This window comes from Electrophorus electricus, chromosome 2, assembly GCF_041902795.1.
Source record: "Electrophorus electricus isolate QZ-2024a chromosome 2, ASM4190279v1, whole genome shotgun sequence".
NCBI classification, from domain to species: domain Eukaryota; kingdom Metazoa; phylum Chordata; class Actinopteri; order Gymnotiformes; family Gymnotidae; genus Electrophorus; species Electrophorus electricus.
Genome location: NC_137498.1, coordinates 36227774 through 36251913, shown reverse-complemented (window position 1 = coordinate 36251913; position 24140 = coordinate 36227774). Strand labels below are relative to the sequence as shown.

At 39.4% G+C, this 24140-nt stretch overlaps 1 protein-coding gene across 2 annotated transcripts; it reads right to left on the bottom strand.

Annotated features, from left to right (window-relative positions):
* Positions 1-12766: 12766 nt before the first annotated feature.
* galnt12 (UDP-N-acetyl-alpha-D-galactosamine:polypeptide N-acetylgalactosaminyltransferase 12) lies at positions 12767-23967 on the bottom strand. 2 transcript variants are annotated; one of them, XM_027029972.3, is made up of 12 exons: positions 23377-23967; positions 22801-23190; positions 22172-22341; positions 21347-21536; positions 21070-21255; positions 20532-20649; positions 19883-20059; positions 17422-17553; positions 17222-17335; positions 16292-16447; positions 15126-15303; positions 12767-14525 (listed from the first exon to the last, which is right to left on the bottom strand). In XM_027029972.3, exons 2-11 carry the CDS (start codon positions 23187-23189, stop codon positions 15166-15168), a joined length of 1770 nt encoding a protein of 589 aa, XP_026885773.2. In that variant the 5' UTR covers position 23190; positions 23377-23967; the 3' UTR covers positions 12767-14525; positions 15126-15165. The 2 variants fall into 2 exon arrangements, with proteins under 2 accessions (XP_026885773.2, XP_081557865.1); XM_081701739.1 differs by lacking the exons at positions 12767-14525; positions 15126-15303 and having other exon boundaries at positions 16309-16792.
* Positions 23968-24140: the final 173 nt, after the last annotated feature.

Genomic DNA, 24140 nt, shown 5'->3' with positions numbered 1-24140 from the left:
CATGTTTTTCTGGGTGTTCTTCAAAGAGCATCCATGAAAGGTAGAACATGTCTTGACATAAATGTCTCAAACCACCAAACAATAAATGCCACATGTTTACAGTAGTGTCCTCACTTGGGAGAGTCAGAAAATTCATTTCTACCATTTTAACTATATGATTGTCTGTGATTAAAACCATTTGTTTCCCCAAAGAAAGCAGCAGATAACTAGTAAGGCTGAGCAAGAGCGAATTGTGCACTTCATAACACAGCCTTGGATCCTCTGTGATAAGTGTAGTTAGGGGATCACATTAACAAGATGCCTCTTAATAGATTTATTAGAAATCCATTTAATACACCCAGTATTTCACTCAGCTATCATTTGCACAGAAAGGCAAATGAGAGCTTTAAGAAATAAGGCTCCTTAAATGTAAGCAATTAATACTAACCTATTAATGAAAAACTGGGCTGGCAGAAAATGACTCCAGCAGTTTGTTGGGTCATAAGAAAATGCTCATTCATTAAAAGTTCAATATATTCTGAATCAGCACACACACCAATTTCCTTGTGTGAGAAATGTTCTGTAAGTCTTTGGCCAAAAGTAAAAATGAATCAACCAATTAATTAACCAACCTAGCCTCTTTTTGTACTCACATGCCTTCTTACTGGTGCCAAACAAACTCTAAAAGGGGTCTTCACATCCATGTAAGCCAGAGCTTAGTGTAAACAATAAAGCATGCTTTAAAATGGATCAACAAAATTGACCTTTGTTATAAGGTTTTATTACAACTAGGTACTTTGAAATGTGTCTTATATGAAACAAGACACTACCATCACTGTTTGTTTCAGACATGCTTGTGGTAGGGCTTTTGGGTTGTTTATTTCAATAATTGGTTTCTGAATCAGAAGACGAAGGCTAGAGAATTCTATGCATACCAATCATTTCTGAATGATCCTTATGGCAGCTGTAGCACTTGCAGGGAAAATGCATGTTTCATGAGCTCAAAGTCTGAGTGCACTCCAGTCATGCTGAAAGGATCCCGAACTCCACTGTCTTTTCCAGCAATCTTAAATGTAATCCACAAAAAAAGACACTGCATGCACAATCTTTGACATTTTGGAGTTAGTTATAGATTCACAGCTTCTTCAAATATTGAACAGGGTTGGTATGTTCTACACAAATAGACATTTGATTCAAAGCATATAGTGAAGCCACCTGTGATTTCCTCTTTGGGGAGTATTTGGGTTATGAACAACTGAGCTGCTTATTTTTTCTTACAGTGACTGGCAACTTAATTAATAACATTCTTGCAATAACCCAGCACTTTGTTTTTTCTTCTGTCAGATCCTACCAATCATATTCAATGTCAGGGAGTGTGTCTGTATATAAATTAAGATAGTATGCAGCCCTTAAAATCACATATGTAAGCAATTAATACCAGTGTTGAAGTGAAAAAAAAACCAACCTTCATAATTTACTTACAAAATCAGAAATGAAATAGATACAGCAAATAAAACTGTTATTAAAAATACTTTTAAAGAGAAAGGGAAAATGACAAAGGCAAAGAGTTGATATCTTTCTTCTTCTCGAAGCCTTATCTACATTTCATTTAGCATCTAAGTTATTCTTTATCATGTCTGCTAGATTACAGAAAGATTAAAGATTAAGGGAGAGAAGAGTGGTCTGGTGCAAGTAGGTCACCAGTAAGAGGGTTATAATAAGTAGTTCAATGCTTTTTAATTTCCTCAATTGCATTGCATACAACCACACTATATTTTCGTACAAGGTTTTTACTTGGCAAAAGAGATTATGGTTTCATTTTAGGTGAATTGCTGAGGATCCTGAAAAAAATGATATTATTTGGTAGATAAAAATAAAATGTATGTACAAGATGAAAAGGGGGAAGCAAAGGATAAAGCTGTCATGGTTTTCTTTCATCATCCAGTTTTTCCATATCTTACATAAAAATGTTTCAGGAACAAATGCAATTGCTTTATGCATTTATTTATCTTTACAGCCTCCATGTATAATTAAATAATGCACACTTTTTGACATAAACTTTTAAATCATTCATTAGATTTAGAAATATAAAATTGACACTTTTTAAATAAAAACAAAAATGTAATATTTTGGAGATTTTGCATGTTGTATTCTCCTAGCATCACCCAGCTGGATAATGCACAAACTGAATTATATATACTATATCCAAACACAGATGAAATTTTAAAAATAGGTCCAATAAAATGGTCTTGCATGTTCATAGTTTTCCCACTCTTTTCTATATATAAAATAATTCACCCTTCTGACCTGCCTCTGTTCTGACTGTTCACCAATAATGTCTTAATAAACAGCATGAGCAATATGTTTAAGAGACTAGGAAGCATCCCAGAAGTGTCCTTCCATCTGTCACATCAATCACCTGCTCAGCTGAGCACCAGCACCAGAAAGCTCCCAGCATATCCCACTGAATGTTACACTGTCACCAATAATAAGGAACAAAATCATGTTTACCTAAAAATATCTATGCCAATAAAGCACCCTGAGAGTTTGCTGCACATCATAGTGCAGTGTCAGCACACTGGACCTTTTGTCCTCTATAGGAGTTCTAGTGACCAGCAGTTCCTGTTCTTTACCAGGTGTGCTGTAGGTTTGCCATGCCTGCTGCTGCCAGCAGGAATTCGATGGCTGGACTGTTTGCACTGGAATTCCTGCCACTCATGCTACACTCATCCAAAAACACATCTCACCCTTCAGCATGGGGAGCCTCAGAAACATCTGAGCATGTGTTAATGCTGATTTTGATTTCTACTCATTCACAGGTTTTTCCTTTATTCAATTTAAAGTACATTAGAGGGGATTATTCTTTCAGTTGCAGTCAATGCATGACTCTGCCTGCCTCATTATACTACCTGAGCTTATCAGCAGTAGATGGTTGAACGGTGGGGAGTTGCATGACTAAATGGTCTAGAAGCAATTAAGTCCTACCTCCCTCCCTGCCTCAACTATAAAATGGTTTGCCATAGTATCACTGAGCCACTGAGCATGATTGCCTGGGAGTAAGGTCAGGTATCAGCTTTGTAACTGAAACTATGCAATTTAAAATAAAAAACCTCCAAAGTTTAAATTTAAAGATTTATGTAATCTAAGTGAATTTTAAAAAAGAGGAGCAGTAATGGCAAGCTGCAGTCATGCTCTCCTGACACCTCTGCCCAAAGGAACACTTATAAGTACCTAAGCTGCTTTGTTCATCTGCGCTCCAGCGCTGCTGTGGCTGGCCTTGGTAAGCTTCCCTTCACTCCTCTCCACAGGACCCAAAGGTTCTGATGTTTTATGTGACATGTCACAGTGTATCTGCTGATCCTTTCAAAATAGATGATCAGAATGGCAGACAGGACTGGCCGATTAACCCTGCAAGCAGCCAGACCCCCAGCCCACATCCCACAGAGTGTCGATCCCCAGGGCCCTGGCCATTGCCCCAGGCACCTCTGCTGTCAAACACTGGCAAACACTAGGCTCTTCCAACAAATTGATGGCATGCTGTAGAAATAAACTCAACCCTCAATTAAGCCGAATCATTGAGTGAACGGCAATTTACTGTATAGGAAACTAGAGAAAATTATATTCCATAACAATAGTAGTTCATACAGTAGAACTACTGTATAAAACAATATTTTAGATTCATCTTGGTGTTCTTTTTGGTATGTCTATGTATTTTGTGATCACTAACAGAAAATGTCAAATCCCTTTGTAATCATTAGTACTGATGCCTTTATTGTTGGTTTACATCACTGATAGTGTGTTACTATATGTGATATATTCATGTGATTAAGCAGGTTACATTTGTGTCTCACTTTACCATGCAAGCAAGCTGTTCCTCTAGGATCTCTCATGGGCTTCTTTAATTGCATCCATAATGTTCACACTGCTGACCGATTATTTGTTTGTGTAAATCACAGCTGTATAATATAGCAGTTGAAACTACAGTGCCTCCCTCCCCCGTAGCCCATGTCCACCCAAGCACAGGCATTGGAAACACAACATCTGTGCAATCAGCAAAGAAGAAGCCATAAAGAGGCAGCAGAGGATTAAATAACTAACCGACCTTTTTGTCGTTCTCATGCAGTGAACCTTCGAAAAACATCCACAATATGAATGACCTTAATTTTACATTCTCTGAATGTCAGTCAGTGGATTGCACAATCTTCTCTTACAGCCCATTCAAAACAGTGACTGAACTGTTACTGACACTTAATCCAGACCTCTTTCTTTTTGCTTACAGTCCAACAGCATCAAGTCCATAGCTTCCTCTCCTGCAACACTGCACGGTCTTCTCCCATGCTAACAACTACTGGAGTTCCAGCAGTCTTCCGTATCTCCACAAGAGACAACGCTCCAGGATGCCGAAGCAGCAGCATTAATTATGGAATGAGCTGGATCCAAAGAGATGAATGAGTGTGTGTGTCTGAAAGGTTAAAAGCCAGTCCATGATTTATACATGGGGAGTGACTGGGCAGCACATCTAAATGAGATGTTTTTGGTTTAAAATATGTCCCTACTTCTCCTGTTATGGTATGGACTGGAAATAGCTGGGGGATGCCATTGGATTGCTAATGAGCTCAGTCTCACCTCTGTCTGGAAAGTGTAGAGTAGACACACTTAAGCACAAACACAGGCACACTGCGCATTAAGTGCCCTCCCCACCACTTCTTTATTTTTTCATTAGCGAACACAATTATTGTTCAATTGAAGACTGATTCAAACTACATTGTCGAGTATAATGTATTAACCAATTCATAAGACTATTAGGCATTTAGGAAGCTGAGGCACTGACTGTGAGGCTAAGTTCAATATTTAAACACCTTACAGCCTGTTATGACAATACTTTTGCACCTGAAATGGATCTGATTATCAACTCCTGGATGTTGCCAGAGTCAGCCCAATTCAGATATGTCAAAGAGCATCCAAAACATAAACCATGCAAGATTTATGAGAATATTGGCAATTCATCTATCGGCAATGATCAAGCTGAGCATACATTACCTGAATTTAAACACAACCAATCCCCTGGCAAAGAGAGTGGATTATACATAGACATAGGACTTAATTTTTCAACACTCGTTCCATAACTGTGGTAATGATGTATACCTCATTACAGATAATTGTATATAGCAGCTGTACATAATGACATAAGTTTCACATTCTATAAGTGGTAAAGTAAGATTAGAGATTACACTATCTATCAACTTAAATCCAGAGAATGACAAGAAATAGGATTAATTACTTAATGAGAATGTTTTGCAAACATTATAATTTATTTTATTACTATTTACAAATGTAAAAAATTAATCATTTGTTTTAATTATTTTGTTTTTCTTACAGAAGTCTTTTCATAATTTAGATATCCTCAATATTCACTTTAATATAAACAACCAGATTGCATGCTCGGTGATCATTTCATTAGGTATGCTTACCTCATAAGTGTACACACAAATCTGGAACTATTATCCAAAATTAATCCTAAATTTCTAATCACTGGTATAAAATTGAAAAGTTAATGTCATTGGTTGTCCATATGAACATGTGTGACTCATAGGTAAAGAGAGGGTGGAACATCTGTAGGCTCCATACCTAATGACTAAAGCAACCTAATAGAAATTAGATTTAACATTAAATTAAATTTTATCTGAAACAAAGCAAAAGATGGGAATACAAAATCAATAAACATGATAAGAAATCAACTATGCAACAATATGTACTGTAGAGAGACTCCCAGACACACACTCACACACACACACACACACAGACAGTCTCTCTCTTTTTCAATAAAATACACATACATTCATGGGCACATCCCCCCTCAGGTGTTTGGTTCTTGTGGATTCTTGTCTCTGTGTGTTGCCCCCTCACGCCATTAAGAAGTGAAGGAAGACATCAGGTGATGAGGTCAATCGTTAATGACATAGACACTTCTCATTAGGAAGAGAGAGGCCCCACAGCCAGGCATCCTGCCCACAATACTCCCCACCTCCCCATCTCATCACACCACATCACAGAGAGCAGTAGCTGCTATGCTGGAGACTGCAGTCTGGTATAATTCAGACCATAGTGTAGAGTGATTTATCTAGGGCACGATTAGATATATTTGATTATTCAAACATTCTACGAAAAATTAAGTTTTTGAATTATGATGAAGTTGTAATATATTAAGCATATTCTAAATGTTCAATCTTGAATTATTTCAAAATGTACAACTAATTAAATACTATATATGGCCCTAAAAGCAGATGAAAGCTAAAAATGACCACTTAGTGAGAGGAACAGAATGGGAACTATTTACATATCACTTTGTACCCTACATCTTTGAAGCCTTTCTCAGTCCATACAGGGACATCACAGGTCTTCTGATTGCATTTAACATGTTGTGTTTTTGAAATACTGGATAATTGTAAAAACATATATAAACCAAAAAAGCCTTTTTATTATACTTTGGGAAATAACTGTTTTATGTATACCACCTAACAGGAAATAGGAAAGACAAGAAAATTCTGACTGCATAAGCATGTGCAGCTAGTTTATTTGAAATCAAGTGTTTGAATCCAATGTAACAAAATGGCTACAATGAGAGATCTACATTGTGATTAAAATTATGATCGGTGATTATAGTCACATGGACAGTTCCCAAACACATGACATGTGCATTCAACAGGAAATTCTCTCTCCGCCACTGCTAAGCAACACAGTAGTCAACCAGGTGACTACCTCATCCAATCCAGCTTTTAGCTTTCTGTTTGCTTATCACTGCTATATGACTAGGGCAGTTTGAAAAGCTGTAGCAGTAGACTTTTCTTGAGCTGGGGGCAGTGCCCTACTGGCGATGGGAAGACAAATAGAAAGAATAGGGGGAGACAGAAGTGTTCGTGTGGCGTCTGCACCCATGTGTGGAGAAGAGCAGGCTTTAGCAGAGCGCTGGTATAGTAAACCGCTGTTCCCCAGGGCTGTTGTGGACACACAGCGGGCTCCATAGGGACACAGGCTCACACCACCTGAACCAAAACAGTGGGGGTACCAGTAACCTCAAGCAATTAGCACACCACCGCTGTTTGTGTGAACTTCCTTCCTCCCACCTGACAGCCACAAATGTTCCGGAGCCCCTGGCGCTGGGCCTCATCGATTGCCTCTTTGAAAAGGTCGATATCTTGGCACACCAGCAGTGCCCCCTGCCCACAATCTCTTCACAGCAATCCCATCATCTGGGGATAGAGAATAGACTGGTGCACTGTCTCAGAGAAGGCCACCTCTCCATAGAGAAATCCAGCTGAGACAAAGCTTAAAAGTTAAGCTTGCATTTAACATATCCAATAATACCTAAAGTTCAAGATAATTCCTAGAAGCTCTGGTGTAAACAAGTGACTGAACTTGATGGTGAATCAACACAGATATGAAGTAAAAATATAGGTATGGCAACATTGCTGTAGCCTGGGACAGTAAAGCCCTTTTAGTGCTTTGTGTGGTAGTGCAGAGTCATACCAGGCCTAATGTCTCAGTGTTCCTGTTCCTACTCACAATCATGTGCATTAGTTAAGCATTAACAGATTCCCACTACAAAACAAGGTCTCTCTTAAAGCAAATCTCTATTCCACTCCTTTCAGATTTCTTACTAGAAAAATAAATTTTATGCTTAAAGTTTAATTCTTTTAGAAAAAGGTTTGCTCAATGAAGTGATATAGTTGAGCAAATGCAGGAACCGATGACAGGCAGTTATGCATGAAGATTGCATTTTCATCACATGAACACTCTTTGTGCACTCTTTAGTCTATCTAGCACAATAGCCCGCAAGATGTATAGTGTACATAACACAGCTATGAATCTGATCATATCATGGCCAATCTAAGTACATGAATGCTACATGAAACAATAAATATGAATGACAAAAACCAATTTAAAATGCAAAATTTAATTTAGTTCATTGCAAAGTTCCATATCTAGCAGCATGTCTCTTAGAGGCAGAGGCTGGCTGCCAAATGAAGGTCATTCCTCTGTGCTACATCACTTTGCAAGGCTGCAGGGTTTGTCAGTGTCATTTCGCTTGTGAAGAGCACTGTTCCTTCTCATAGTGTCCAAACACTTTTAGCCTCATTGTCCTTACTAGCCATTCACACACTGCATGCTGGTGTCATAACACAGGAAAGCAAAATGCAGAAGGTGTGACTGTGCGGCTGCTAAGACCTGACATCCTCCCTGAGATGGTAGCTCCAGGGCTGGAGTGCATATTGGTGCCTGGAAGTGACCAGAGCACCTGCACAGATGGAACACCCCCTGCTCTCAAGCATTGAGGAGAACAAACCCATCTCTTGGGATCTGGAAGAGGAAAATGAAATTTTCCTTCTTTATCCTTCATTATCCTTATTCAAAATCCTTTAAGAAGTGTGGAATACATTAAATAATGAATTCATAATAATGCATAAAGAGCTATCAATCAATTTTACACAAAATATGTCACTTTTTAAGAAAACATTCTGAACATATTTAACTTTGATATGTGTTTAATCCAACTTTAATATACATACACTAGAATAAATAACTAATATAAAACATATTCTGCATGCAAAATCCTTTTATTTAAAGTGATCAGGCTACGATCCTCCATCAACCACCAAACAGGCTGTTTCAAAAGTGTCGACTGCATTTTACCCCCTCAGAACGAAACGTGCTTGTTTTGACAGGAAGTGCCAGGAACATTCGTTCTGGGGTGGAAAGATGAGCAGACTGCATACTTTACCCTGCAAGTGTGATATGTGTTCTGACCGTGCTCATATCCCAGTCACCATGGAAATGATTTCTCCATTTTAGGGGGATTTCAAACTGCTAACAGTGATGTTTTAAATGACATGTAAGCTCTCACCATTAACAACCATTTTTAGATCTGTGCCCTGCATTTGTGTCCCGAACTTGTTGTATACTTTCTCCTTAGTTATAAAGTGTTTACACATATATTTACGTTTATACACAGCATCATGCCGAATGTGAGTCATATTTAATTTAATCAAAGCTTTAAAACGATTTTATATAACATCATCACTTAAGCCAAAATAAATAATAATAAAAATAAACAAGTATTGCTACATAATTCAGGAAAACAGTGGGTATGTGTGACTGAAGGTTTGCATTTTATTTATTCAGACACTGTTGTTATCTCTATTTTCTGCAGCCACTTGCAGATCTTATCCATAGTCTTATCTCTGGTGCTGCAGACCTGAGGAATGTGCGCTGGTGACACAGTAACGGAGGTCTTGCTGAGCTGAGGGCTGTCTGAAGCCTGCCACACCAGGCTCCACCTGCATGCTCTTCAGTTTCCAGCTGAATACTTTACAGCTGAAACCGTATGTCCACCCCCTTCCAATATGTCCGAGTAAACTGCTCAGATGGTTGTAGTAATGTAAGCAGCCTGAGCACTTATACCTTTTCTGCCAACACACAAGCTCAGCTGCCATCACTGTGTGGATAAAGAGAAGGTCTGTGTAGCTCAGCGCCCCCTATGGGTAAACTGACTGCTGCTGAAAGTCCATCCAGTTGGACAGGTTGGAGTCGGACAGCGTGGACATGCTCTGGGGGTACATGTCTTTCGTGGGCTCAACTGTTTGTCTGCTAGCCTGCTGTGAGTGACAAGTGGTTTTCTCAGACCTGGAAACAAACACAAGAAGACATGACTTTGGTCTGGATAGAAAGAACTTTATGGGCTGCACCTTCAGGCAGTCTAGTGGATTCTTACAACCTGGACAAATATCAAAAGTTTCACTTCCATTACTCATGGCCTAACCCTCTATAGCAAGTCAAGTTAACAAGAAACTTTAGTGAGTGTTTAAAGTGAATTTCTATCAGAATATTACAGAGATTAAAAATGCAATGTATTTGTGAAACCACCAGTGAAAGGCAAAATAATGGCTTTGATTTGTTTTGACCTTTAATGAGGCTGTAAGCCTGTAATGGTAAATCCATCCAAGATATAGGCTCTTTTGCCCGAGATTGATTGCCCCTTAATCTGTTTTATTACATACCACATACTTTCCCAATTTCCTCTCAACATGTTGACATAATATGAAAGGATACTAGCTCCTCTGTAAATCAATTCATCTAACATAACATAATAATAGCTGGTCAAAGTTCAAAATACCTGATTTTCCTTGCAGTGAAATGCTCATCTTCTTCTTCCACAGAACATGTCTATGTTTATGGTGTTAATACGCCTGCTCTTAGTGTTCTGATTAACCATTATAAGCAATATTGAAAGAGTAATATGATATAAACAAACCATTATAACATCACTAAAACATTATAACATTACAACAAATCATTCCTGTGGTGTCACAAGGGCTTCTGCAGCACCTCATTTCTGTTCTGACAGAATGAGTGAAAACATAGAAAAATGCTTTGTTTAGACATCTTTTATCATTCCACTTATTCTCAATGGTCATTTTGGAAGTTTTCATCAATTTAAAGAATAGGATTTAACGCTTACCAAAGATTTATTCTTGAATACATTGCCCCTTATATTCAATATTAGAACATGAACAAATATCTTTGCTCATAAATAGAACAGAATAGGTTAAAGTGCACCTGTTGCTGAAGGGTTTCTGCTACCCTTGTCTGTTTTACCCATATTTTCTTTAGAAAACCCCTCTTTGAAAGGTGTTTGAAGCTGTCTAGTTCTAATACATCAAAGACAGACATAATCAGGAATAGCTAAGACATTTAGAGAAACCAATGTCCATAAAGTATTTTGAGTAATTTTACATGCATATATTTAAAAGAGCTGTTCCATTTTATTGTTCAAGACCAGGGTTCTAGACAGTAATTGTGCATTAAATTATTCTTTTAAAGAAGAATCTTCTGCTGAAAAAGCTTCAAGTATTGGGTTGAATGTATGACTATAAAACCACAGTACACATTTTGAGAAAAAAGTCAACAACTGTGCTCCACAGGTTTGAAATCCTCTTAGAACCTGTTTAAAAATGTAAGAAAGTATTAAACTGAAAGAGGATGCCATTGATAATAAATAGATAATAAATTAATCCAGGCAGCAAGATGTGGGTAGAGAGACAAAGAAATGTGGAGAGAAAGAAAGAAACCATAGAAGCAAAAGTTGACCATGGAGTCGGTGCTATGAGAAGCAAAGTACTGGTCCAAACATTCTGCAGAATAATGAAAACAGTGTGGTCAAAGACTTCACAGACTAGCATGAGAAAGAAATTTGAACTAAATCATATTTCCATTAATGACCAAATCAGTTTCTTACCTTAGATTTTCTTCACAACAGAGCCAATTCTACTTCCATGATTCTGTATAACCTCTAAGAGAGAGCATCATCCATCTTCCCTGTTGCTATTTTTTACCTTCTTGTTGCCCTGGTGACTAGAATTGTCGGTACAATTCCAGTTATGATTCTATATAGGATGCCTATAGTTTTGTTTAAAATGTTTGATGAACAGTAGATAAATATGCTATGAGATTCTTACTGTGGCATATTTTAAGTCTCTTAATGTAGGATTTTTTAAAGCTCCCTGAGGCTCATGTTCTGAAACCAAATACTAACAGACATTTAAGAATCTACCATTCAAAATCACTCATCAATGAATGTTGTCCTGAACACTCATTCTAAAAAAATATGCATAACAAACAATTACATGTCTTGTCAGACATCACAGTCATAAGGCCAGCTGAAACAAACAAACAAACAAAAACTTCAACGAATGCAGTTACAGCATCCGCAGTGGGAGAATCTAGATGGGTTAGTGGCTCCCTCAACCAGCGGCAGCATGTTTCATTTCAAAGAGGATTGGCTTGGGGTAAAACAACACATGGGACGTAGGCGAGCAAGCTGCCTCGATATCAAAGATCCCAAATGTATCTCTCTGATGTGTGAGTTTTATTTAACATAAAGATGATTTCTATTTATATATCAGTTTTCTTAGATTGGAAATTGGTACAATATAAGTTCGAATATAATCCATTTAGTGTTAACTCCAGCGCAGCAGTCCAGAGCTGCATGCGCTTCGAAAGAGGCTGCGCACATGCAAGGTTGAGAATAAACGTTTCCACAGTGCGTCACAGATGGGGCACACCAACGCTTCCATGGAATTTGCGATGCGCTCACGGAAGGAGAGCAAGCTTAGTTCCCCGTGGAAAGGGAGGGCACCAGATTGATTCCGGGTGTCGTTTACCGGACGCCCTCCGGTGCGTTCCGCAGCAATGCAGTTATAAGGGGCTGTTAATCTCCTCCCGACGCCAGAGTGTGAGGTAGATGACACTGAACAAAGGAGACCCACGCACAGTATGAAATATCAAACAAACGCGCATCATGAATGAGTAATTTAGGATGACTGCCGGGCAGAGCGTGGAGCGAGGAGCAACTTGGCGTGAGCGCTCTCTCATACTCAGTTGCACATGTTCAGTCCAATCAGATATGCTGCAAGTGAGGAGTCTTTTCCTTCTTCTTCTTCCCTCCTATTTCCCCTTCCATCATTCCCAAACACACTTTCGATGTGAGAGTGAGAAGAAACGCCATGTTCTATATTTCACAGTAAACTTACGATTTGTTTAATCTACTGGCCTCATTCTAGCTTCCTACCAATCCTTTCATAAGAGAGAGATGTAAACAGACGTGAGAAAATGGGCATTTCGACAGGTCGTTATGGATGGAAAGGTTATTTTTCTTGAATTACTAGAAAAACACGGGCAAGATGAAAACGATTCTATGTACTAGGCCAAACATAACATTATCACACTCAGAAGGTGTTACTGAAAGTCTTTATTTTCCATTGTTAGAATCCAATTACAAATAACACCCATGTACAAACAAGTCCTGAAACATGCCTCATCCTTCAAAAGAACTAACAAAACATTAATAGTACAAATGAAGTCTGAATTCACAGAAATATTAACTAATAGTTAATGAAAATACAAAAAGATGCAGGAGAAGAAAAGGTGCTTAAATTTACACCCCAGCATTTACAACTTTAAAAAAAAAGGTTTCTTCCTTTTAAGTCCAATTCCATTATATTACCAGTGAAAACATATGATACTTAATAGGCTGTGTAAATTAATTCTAAAGGAATGGTGTAATTGCTCAGTTCCGTTAATGCCTCGACTGTGACATTGGTTCACAATAAAGTGCATAAACCAGTGGTTCAATAACACTGCAATTACTTGAGTTATTTATTTCCCTTGAGAAGTCAGAACAGCTGTATTTCAAAGTTAAAAGATCATGTAAGATGTTTTTGTAAGATATTTAAAACAAATATTTGTAACTTTTTCATTTCATTAATGACAGAAAGCTACCACTCATGAAGTTCAATGGATTTCATTACAATGAATCATAAGTGGCTTCTTAAGGACTCATAAGCATCAGTGTTAGAGGTAAGTGTCTACAGGTCTGATTTATCCTCACCAGTCTGTCTGCACTCCAGTATCCCTCCAAGTACTGCCAGTGGAGTATGCATGGCTCATCAATCAGGCCTCCTTAGCTGGGTGGACTCTCGTAGCATTTTTGTACTACTGTGCCAGTGTCATGTGCCCGCAAGACAAATGTCTTCTTGAATAAACGGACTTTGATATATTCGGTTTCTCAGTTTCTCTATTCATGTTACATCAAATTATACATTTGAGCCTCAACAAATATGATATTAAGCAGTGTTTCATTACACAGACCATTGGAAAAATCTTTTACATTATTTGTAACATAAACTAAGGCACTTAAAACATCCACAAATAATAAATTAGATTATTATTTTTTTTTTTTGCAGTTTCTTGATGCATTACACCACCAGTCTCCACTGTAAGCAACTGTAGCCATAAATAAGCCTGAACATAAGGTTATTCAATTGATTTGTTAACGTATGTACTGTGGCAGATCAGTGTCAAAGTGAATCAACCTCTTGCCCCTAATGACTGCTTACTCAGCAGCAACCTGACACCAGTAGTCTAAAGAGGCACACATCCACACACATCACATGAATTATCATTCAGTCAGTGTATGGAATGGAAGAGAAAATAATAACAGTTTGATTAATGCAATCGCCTTACCCCTGTCCTAGCATCTACTGAATAAAACCTATGGAGTGTCTTCCAGACCATGAGGTTTCTTCTAAACATAGTCCCACCAGTCAACCATTTTCTATTTCCTCATCAGTAGATTTAGGACTGTGAATGGTAGGCAGTAGTGTGCTTTTAAATGTTTGAATGTTCATTCATTTGTACCCCTAACTAGTAATTGTATCTGCCCTGCTAAAACATCAATCTGAACTACTGTAATGGGAGAGAAGAGAATCAAAAGGGTGCCATGTAAATGATCAGCGTGAGCTGACTAGAGAACATGGAGGATGCTGTATCAGAACACATATAGCAAATGGAGGAGTTGGCGCCATCAAGTGCTTCTAATGCTAACTGCAAGAATGTGGCTGCCTATATCACCATAGCTGCTTATCTCAGTAACCAGTGGAAAATGTGCACACCAGTCTGCTGCCGGGTGGTGGTGCTAGTGTTCCAGCTTCCTGCAAGAGGTAACCAAATGGCAGAGGTGAATTTTAGACATGTTCTTTCAGTAACAAGGTAACAAACAAAACATTCTCTGAATGTGAGAACATGGTCACATGGAGCTGACAGGAGAACATAATTTAAAAAATAAGACAAATGAGGATCTTATATTAGGGTAACTGTCTGCTAGGATTTTCATATACAGCAGTGAAGAAGAAAACTAATATTGTAAATGTGCTGCACATGTTTCAGCTAGCAAGCTGATGTAGAAAATAAAATTCTGCTTGCACTGAGATATAGAAAATGGATTCAAAACAAGAACAAAAAGATTAAACAAGACTCAAAATAAGATAAAAAAGAGTTAGCATGGATATAAGTTAATAGCTAACACACCCTTATCTGGTCACCAGATCAACACTGAAATCAAATCATTTAAGGTATAAGGAATTCTTAACCAATTACAAGTAAAGATCACATGCCCACTCCAGATTCATCAGTAATTTCAGAATGCACATGAACAAGGAGAGTTTTAAATACATCCAAAAGACTGAAGCAATCACTCTGGAGTGTATATTTATGAATATTGCAGTGTGCCTTTGTAAAATATTCTTTCAGACCTGCAGAGAAGTGCTCCGAGGTTGTGGAGGCTCCCCCGTGTTATGCCCTCTCTTCAAAGAACCACTGCTGGTGGGCGGAGCCAGTGCAGGGACGGAGAGCAGGCCCGGGGATGTCTTTGTCCAGTGTCTGTTCAGCCTGGACACACTGCTGACTTTGGACATGATACAGGGTGCCATCCTGTTGAAGCAGAGACCATCAAGAATAATGGCTGAAATATCCATGCTGATCACATTTAAAATCACTTTTCATAAAACCGTGGATGCATAATAAACAATCTTTTTGCAGACAAAAGTGGACGTTATACAAGTTAATTATCACTAAGAGTGATGGGCACAATTTTTGCAGCACACAGTTATTGCACATGTAAATGATACCAAACGTCTCTCTCAAAAGGAATCCAAGATATTTGCAGCACTACATGTTGGCATAAGAACAGGTTGTTTGTTCTGTGCTGAAATGAAGGCCCTGCAGGCCAGCTGGAGGCTTCATATTCTATTGCGTTTGGAATGAGAGAACTTAATGTCACTGCTTTTGGTCTTGCTCTCTGCAAGCTGTCCAAGGCCTCGGGCTGCCTGAAACACTGGCACAGGCCACGTGTAACACGCCATCTCTCAGTAACCCCTGGAAAGGCAGCACTTTAGTACCGCAACCGCCAGGGGCCCAGGGGACTTTCCTGCTATCAAGTCTTTTGCTGCTCTCTTATTGGCTTTAAGTAGTCTATGTTTCTGTGAAGGGGTTTATTATGAGGTCCATGTTTATGGGGTATGTCACAATAAGAGTGAGGCGAACACACAAGGGAGTAACAGAAACCAAAGAAAAAACATTCAAAACAATGCACAGTTCATAACAGTAACATTTAAAACCATCATCAATATTCTGCTCAGGCTTACATGCTATATAAGACTATATATGAGATTTTGCATTTTGAAAAAGGAAAACTACACACATCTTTTTTCTTGAAATAAAATTGTAATTTCAATCCACACCTATCTATATACTATCCAATTAGGATTCTATAGAACATACTAATGAAAACACAAAGAAAAAAAAAGAAAATGAAATCAAACTGAACCTTGACCTCAGAACTGTAAATCATACTCTGATTTGAAAAGTCCCACTGTAATTATTTAAACCACAACCGTAATTTCCAGGGAAAGTGTGTCACCTCTCTGAACTCAAACCTCTGGTCCTCCGGAACAGCCTCCAAGAGTTTCCTGCACAGATGGATGCTGAGGAAGGTGGAGACAGGGTCGGCCACAGCGCAGCCTGCAGGCTCCCTGGTGTTGTAGCGGATTTCTCCAGCTGAGGAGTACTCAAAGAACTGGTGCACAGGAGTGAGAGCCACCAGACAAGCACTTTAGTATATAGTATACAGGGCCTCACTGATATCAAGGCATTTATTAACCCATGAATTCACAAGGAGTATCCCTGATGGTCCCTGTAGAATAAGGTTTTGTTTGTTTTTTGTATGTGTGCCTTTATAATAAGATGAAGGCACTTCAGAGGTTGATTATGCTTTTTCTGCTACTTGCATGAGCAATACGTAAAACTGTAAAAAGTTCCTGTCATCCAAATAAGGGATGCTGATTTCAATTAGACATCACATCATCCTTGCACTGGACAGGACCATCCCACTTCAGTCTAAATATCTCCATATAGTGAAATGCTGAAAGAAAAGACAACCAGGTAATAACCCACAGCATTGACTGAAAGCCATTCATTCTGATTGCACATAGAGGCTATATCAAAGCTCACAGTATATTAGGCAGATCTGATTTCTGAGACTTGCAGTGTGTGAGCACTTTATCCCTCTGAGAGGGAAGGGCTTCTGGGTTATAGTGCAAAGGTAAGCAACCAGGCAGCAGCAGTCACTTTAATAATAGCACTTCTTTGATTTCCAATACCATTTTAATGGCATACATTATTATTGTACTATAATAAAGTTATGTTAAAGCTGTAAAACAATATTTGAGGGACATGCATATTTGCTAGATGAGACATTTCACTATGTTTGAAATAGGTTATGGGGAGTGACAGAGTTCCAGTGGTAAGCTGTAAAGGAGCAGGGCTGTGAAAGCTTGGCAAGAGCATGTACCTGGTTCTGGCCCATGCCATGACACGGATACAGAATGATCTTGTGGCCCACAATATTATTTTCATCAGGTGGATTGTAGTCGAAGCAATAGTTTTCCATTCCTCGATTCTTTAACTGAAACAATGGATGAAGGATGAATATGAAGAGAAGTGTTGTTTTAACCAGAAGCAGAGGCACTGTGATAGCCATGGTTATCTCACCATGCCAAACTTGCCAGGCTGGTCGTCTGGGACATGGATGTCGGGGTAGATGTTTTCCAGGAACCATTTGAAGTTCTTACAGCCTAGACGCATCCTCAGCTTCCGCCTCTCTGTCACATCGCCATAAGCCTCCTAAAAAAAACAACAAGAACTGTGCACCACGTTTTGCCATAAGGCTCTACATTACCAGAAAGAAAACTTAGCATCTCATTGCTTATTGCTTGCTTTTCTAGTAGAAAATTAGTATAGTGTTTCTGAAATTAATGGCTTAAAAAACTCAAACATTTAAGACAGGATGTTACTCACTTAAGCACCATCATAATGTTCTTTTATTCGTTTTATTTTCCTATTCTTTTCAACCTTTTTCTATTTCATATTTTGCATATTTCATATTTTGTCCCTCATTTACAACACTGTCTAGATTCATGTTTTAAAAGGTGCTATACAAATAAAACATTATTGGTAGTAGTAGTAGTATATGGTAACATTTGTAATAAAGAGTATTATTAAATGAATACTGATTACATTTATATTTATTTACATTTATGGCATTTTGGCTGATGCTTTTATCCAAAGTGACATACAATTCTGACTGAACACAACTTGAGCAATTGAGGGTTAAAGGCCCAACAGTGGCAATTTGGTAGTGGTGGGGCTTGTACTGGCAACCATCTAATTACTAGTCAAGACCCTTAACCACTGAGCTATAATTAGCAACAGCATCATGCAAAAAGTGAAACAGCTATATTGTCCCATATATTTGTATTAATATAACAGTGTCTGGAAAAGTAATGAGTAGCAGAATCTACTACAAAGAATATGAACGAAGTGGACTGAAAAATAAGCAGAGAATATATATCAGTATTTCTCTCCACAACAGCTGACTCCAGCAGCATCATCCTTTTCCAAAAAAAAAACAAACAAACCCCTAACCAACATAAACAACCATCCACACCAGTCAAGCGAACTGTTGCCCTGTTTCAATAGCTGAGTCTTTGGACACCAAACCCCTGCTGATGTCCAGACACCCACACTCCTGTGTCCTTCCCCCCAGCTCCTCCACGCATAAGAATGCATGTACTGCTGCCTCACCTTAGAAGCTGCGGTGGAAGGGGCCAGAGCACAGCTGGGGGAGTGGGTTGTGTTTGCATGAAGGCCTGTGGCTGGCCCTCTCTACCCACAGCGTGGCTGCTGCGTGCCACTGGGCTGTAGCCCACAGAGCAGTGCTTCAGACACACTTATTTGCCAGCAACATCTGTTGAAGGCAGAGCCCTGTCGGAGCCGTTTCACAGCAACACACAGTGATGGATGACAACAAGAACAGCCCTAAATGAGCCACAGGTTCTCCTACTGATGAGAAAGTAATTCATCAGACACCACTGGGGCCAGTTGGGGGCCTAGATATCATTATTATGCAAGTGCAAAATAATTCAGCATTGTGATTAAGGTTACTTTTCTAGGAACGCAGGGGTTCACTGCAAATATACAATATTCACAGTACATTTGGTGGTCAAGTGGTCTGACTGAGAGAGCTGATGCGCCATCACAGAGCATTACTTTGATGCTCAATATGCCTCACTGGTATAAACCACAAAGATTCTCATCATTAATATATATATATATATGTTTGAGGCTTTAGGAGTAGAACAGTGAGAGAGAAAAAAGAGACCAGGAGAATGAGATGAAGAAAGTGAAACGTGGAGAGAAGGCTGAGAGAGAAAGATGGAGAGAGAGAGGTGAGAGAAACACAGAGAAACAGCTGAGAGTGATATGAAGCAAGAGAAGGATGAGAGAGAGGGATGAGAGGAAGATGGAGAATGACAGAGTGAGATAAAGAGAAAGATGGAAAAAGTGAATAAGAGTGACATGATGAGAGAGAAGGATGGAGAGAGAGAGAGATCCATTTTCAAAAGCTCCTGGAGGAGGATGAGGCTTAGTCACACTTGATCCACCCTGGCAGTGCCAGTGTTTGCCTAGAGGAAGAAAGAGTCTTATCAGCTCCATTTCCACCCGGCACTGATTCCCTAACACAGCCTCCCTTACAGGGAGGAACAAATGGCCATGCTCTGCACCAAGAGTGTCCCTTCCTTTACATACAGGGCTCAGAGGGGCACCAAACACCAGCTACGCATGGACCTGCAAACAGCCAGGGAGGGCAGCCACTGCTCACCGCTGTAATTGTACGCTCAGCAGAGGGACTGTCACATCAGGACACTGGCTGACAGTACTGACTGCCACTCAGTAGGTTCCTCCTTACAGCATGTGTGCATAAGCAAGCATGTGGGTGGATCCTATTTCACAAATCAATCAGGGTGTCATTAAACCAATGTTAAGCTGTCTTTAAGATGACTTTGTGATAAACACGCATCACGACACATGCAGACAAATGAACCGAGCCCCAGTGAGCACACACTAATGGCACAGTGTGATGTTATGTAACAGGTTTCCCTGGTGAGCATACCAGGCGTGCATGGGGGTTGCGGTGGTAATACAGCTCCTTGTATTCGTCCATCCAGACCTCAGCTGCCCGTACGCTGTTAGCCAGGGCCTTGCTCCGGGAGTAGGGGGCCTTTTTGGGGAAGATGTGGCCCACGTGGGAACAGGGGTGGATCTCCAAACTGCCTCCGCACTGCCAGATCTAAGGAAAAGCAATACCCAAAGGAAGAAATGAACTTCAATTGTTTCATCCAATGGGTAAGTCTCTCTATGGAGATAACTGGACAATAGCTTTCAGTTCCTGGTTCTTCATCTACAAAGCAAGTTGTTTTTGCTTGCTGCTTTCTCTGTCATAAATCAGTAGATTCTTGTCACGACATTCAGGACATAACTCTGCTATTGCTTGGAAAATAGCTATGTAAATAACAGATTCTGAGGGAGTGTTTTAGCTGGTGGAAGCATTTAAAGGGCTGTGGTGATCAATCCCACCAAACATTTTATTTATGGGAATGAATATAACTAAAGACAGATTGGTAGTCTGGTTTAATGTAATGCTGACTGCCACACAAAGTTTGACTGGTCACATAAAAAATACAAGCCGCACAAACACACAAACCACACACAAGCACAAAATGCACATACAAAAAAATGAATGTAAACTGCAGTACACTCACTCTGAAAGAAAACTCCAGGTTCTCTCCTCCCCAAACTTCCATCCCTGTGTCATATGTGCCCAAGTAATGGAAGTACTTCTTGCCAACTGCAAAAAGGCCTCCTGCCATTGTTGGAGATCTGAAAGAAAGTAACATATAATAGTGCCTTTTTTAGAGTTCCTTTGTTTCATGTCTGTTCCTACCTGCGTTAAAACATATTCAAATTTTTCTTGGAACATCATTGTGTGGTGGCAGAACAACAACAATATGTATACCCTGTTATGGCCTTTTAGCATAAAAGTTCACATTCCCCACAAAACATTATGAGAACTTTCCCTGCTATCTGATGGCTACCAGATTTTAGTTTAAAAATGCTATTTATGCCATTTACAAAACAACATACAGAACAATATGTTATAGTTCATTGTTCATTTTCTAGTTAGGCAGCTTTTGCATTGCCAACAGTGACTTCACAGACTCAAATTCTCTAAATTTGATCTATCAGCTATAACCCAGTCATAAACCCACCCTGCTGCCAGGCCTGCACTGATTTACACACCTGATGACATCTGTTGCGGAACGCCTTCTTTTCTGCTCATACTCAGGAACTTGGTGCCATGTGAACACAAGCCGCCAGTCAAAGCCTCCAATTTGAGGCTCTCCTGGGTTGCCCAGGTACTGGAAAGTGTTCCAGTCAATGACGTCTATTACTGGGCACACCACAGCAGTGGGTTCCTCCTTTATTCTACATGACATGGTGAAAGGCAATTGGAGTTAAGCACATGAGCTGAACCAACAGATGACAAAATAAATGGCATACAGTCGGGTGCTCTTACCTGTGAAGCAGGGGCTCCAGCCAGCCCTCATGGCACTCACAATGACAATCCAGAAAAGTCAGCACGTCGCCTGTGGCAATGGAGGCACCCAGTAGCCGAGCTCTCACCAGTCCCTCTCTCTTCCTCGCTCGGATCAGACGCACCTTCCTCAGACTAGCTATGTAGTTCTCCAGAGGCTCCTGCAAATGCTCTAATGGAGCAGATGCAAAAACGATCACACTGGTGCAAGAGCGCCTATTTTTAAAGGTCTTGCACATAAATACTGGACTTATTTATTTCAGAAACATGGAAATGAGCCTTTCAAAAATTAACTGAATATGGTCATTGTGCTGTTAAAGTTTTATTTAAATATATTTCTTTTATTATTCCCTACATATTGTACACCTCCATGGCTTTAAGTCATGGATGTACATTTTGAAAAACACCAGTTTCTGGGAGAATAAAGCCTTCTTACTATTTGTTTACTCTGAGCCCTGTTAAAGTTCACAAGCCAAGCACAACCAGACAAGGTCTTAAAACATGGACGCATGCATGTACATGGGCTTTAAAATGAGAACCTTGGCTATAAAGAAGGTCTACTATCTCTAGACTAACATTCACCACCGAAAAAGCTGCCAGCAATAATCCTGTTATTTTTATCAGGCATCATATTTTACACTAATTTTCCTCATGTATATATGTTTACACATTATATGTAAATACATTTCCAGAGAAACAATCAAAAATGTTGCCAAAAACAAAACCCACTATACAGAACTATAGAACTACTCTTCATTAGAGGTCTCAGGATCATATGGCTATAACAGGGTTCCCCCAGCTTTGTACCTCTGTCACTGTAGTCATCCACCAGGATAATGTCATTAAGCAGGAGATCGGGTGAGGTCTCCAGCACACTGTGCACCGTGCGCAGCAGAGTGCTCCAGGCCTCATTGTAGAAGGCAATCACTACTGTGGTGGAGGGCAAACTCTGGTAGTCATACTTCAGGTTTTTACATCTATGGATAACAAGGAACATTATGAACATTTTGGGCTAATGCAAATAATGACATTATTTCTAAACATTGATATATAAATTGATATATACATTTCTATATATCAATGTAAAAAAAAAAAAGTCCATTGTTTCAAAGAACAACTAAGATCAATGCATCAAATCTAACAGCCATGACAATAACAATTAACAGCCATTAACGATACACAAGCAAGGTGTAAGAGACCAGAACAGGACTACTACAAGAACATACTCTAAATCATTAGAAACTATCTGGTTTCTACATGCAACCTAAACAAGACATTTTTAATTTCGTTATACATATGGACTGGCAATAAATTAATAGTGTGACTTTCTGTCCATGACATATGGATTTGTTAGATAGAGGGGTTCCCATACCTCTACCTAGGGATAACCACCTTTTATTAAAATAATTCTACCGGAGTGTAAAAATTAGACTCACTCAGGATTCCATCGTTCAGGTAACCTGCGGTGGAGAGAGATTTTGTCGCTAACATAAATGTTGATTTGGTGTTTCTTAATACTCTCCTCTTCTTTTCTCTTTTCGTCCCCTGTGAGGTCTAGTTTAACAGCTCTCCCCATCTCGCCCAAGGAATTGAGTTCTAAAGGAGGCTTATTATAGACAGGTCTGCTCAGAAGTTTAGGATGGTCGACGTCTTCTCCGTCTGACAGCCCTCTTCGTTCTGTTCGACTGACAGAGCCTGAAGTACTTTTATGAAATATGAAGTATCCAAGCACTGAGGCGCCGATAATGCAAAGCATTAACTTTGGCCGACTCCTTCGCCCACATATCGCCATCGTCTCTCTCCGATGCTGCCGACTTATTTTCATCCTAAATTCAGTTCCATGAGAAACATGAAAAGTTTACTTCATGATTTAGAGAAAGCATCCAGACTTCATTGGGAAAAAAGAATGAAGAGCCATTTCTATGAGGCAATAGTAACTGGTAGATTTCAGTTACTATTGCCTCATAGAAATGGCTCTTCATTGTACGAAACAAAATCAACTGACGTATCACCTGTGTGCCAATAGCTGCCACGGCAATGTAGGAACTGCAAGGCGACAGTCCGAGTAGTCGTATAGATCAAGGTAAAAGGATGATTTACGGGATCAGATTAGCTAAACTGTAACTGGATTAAACTACCACTGATGTAGAAAATAATCCAGGTCAATCACAGTCTTCTTGTGGGTTATAGTATAGTGCTAATCCATATAAATTTAGCGCGCGCTCGTGATCTAACATTTTTGTTTTTGTCATGATAAAGTGTAACCTAGCCCATGTGAACTCCTTCTCTCACACGTTGTTTTCGCTTGTGAAATTCGTTGCCTACCACGTAAATTTGAGTACTACTGTACATGTATCCAGGAAGTTGAGAAGCAAATGATGAAATGAGGTGGCCTGCCATCAAATCATTTTCAGAAGAAAAAAAAAAAGTGAAACTTGATGAGAATCTTTTCTCACGCTTCAAAATCCGAATCGCATATATCCCGCGTGTGTGTAATAAACACAACAAAAATGCGTATCCTCTATAAATAAACTTTCTGAAAATTAGTGGAGCGTGTTACTTCTTTCGAGCAAGTTTGCTCCAACTTGACTGCTTCCGGGAGGGCTGACTGGCAACAGTTTATTACATTGTGTCACGTGATAACTATCTACGCTATAGAGTAGTTGTTTATTCAGGTTGGTGTAATAAAGTGTAGGGTACCATTAAAGTATTTATTCATTCTACTACCGCGTTATATCGACCCCTAAGCCTATCATAGTGAATATTTCCCCCCTCA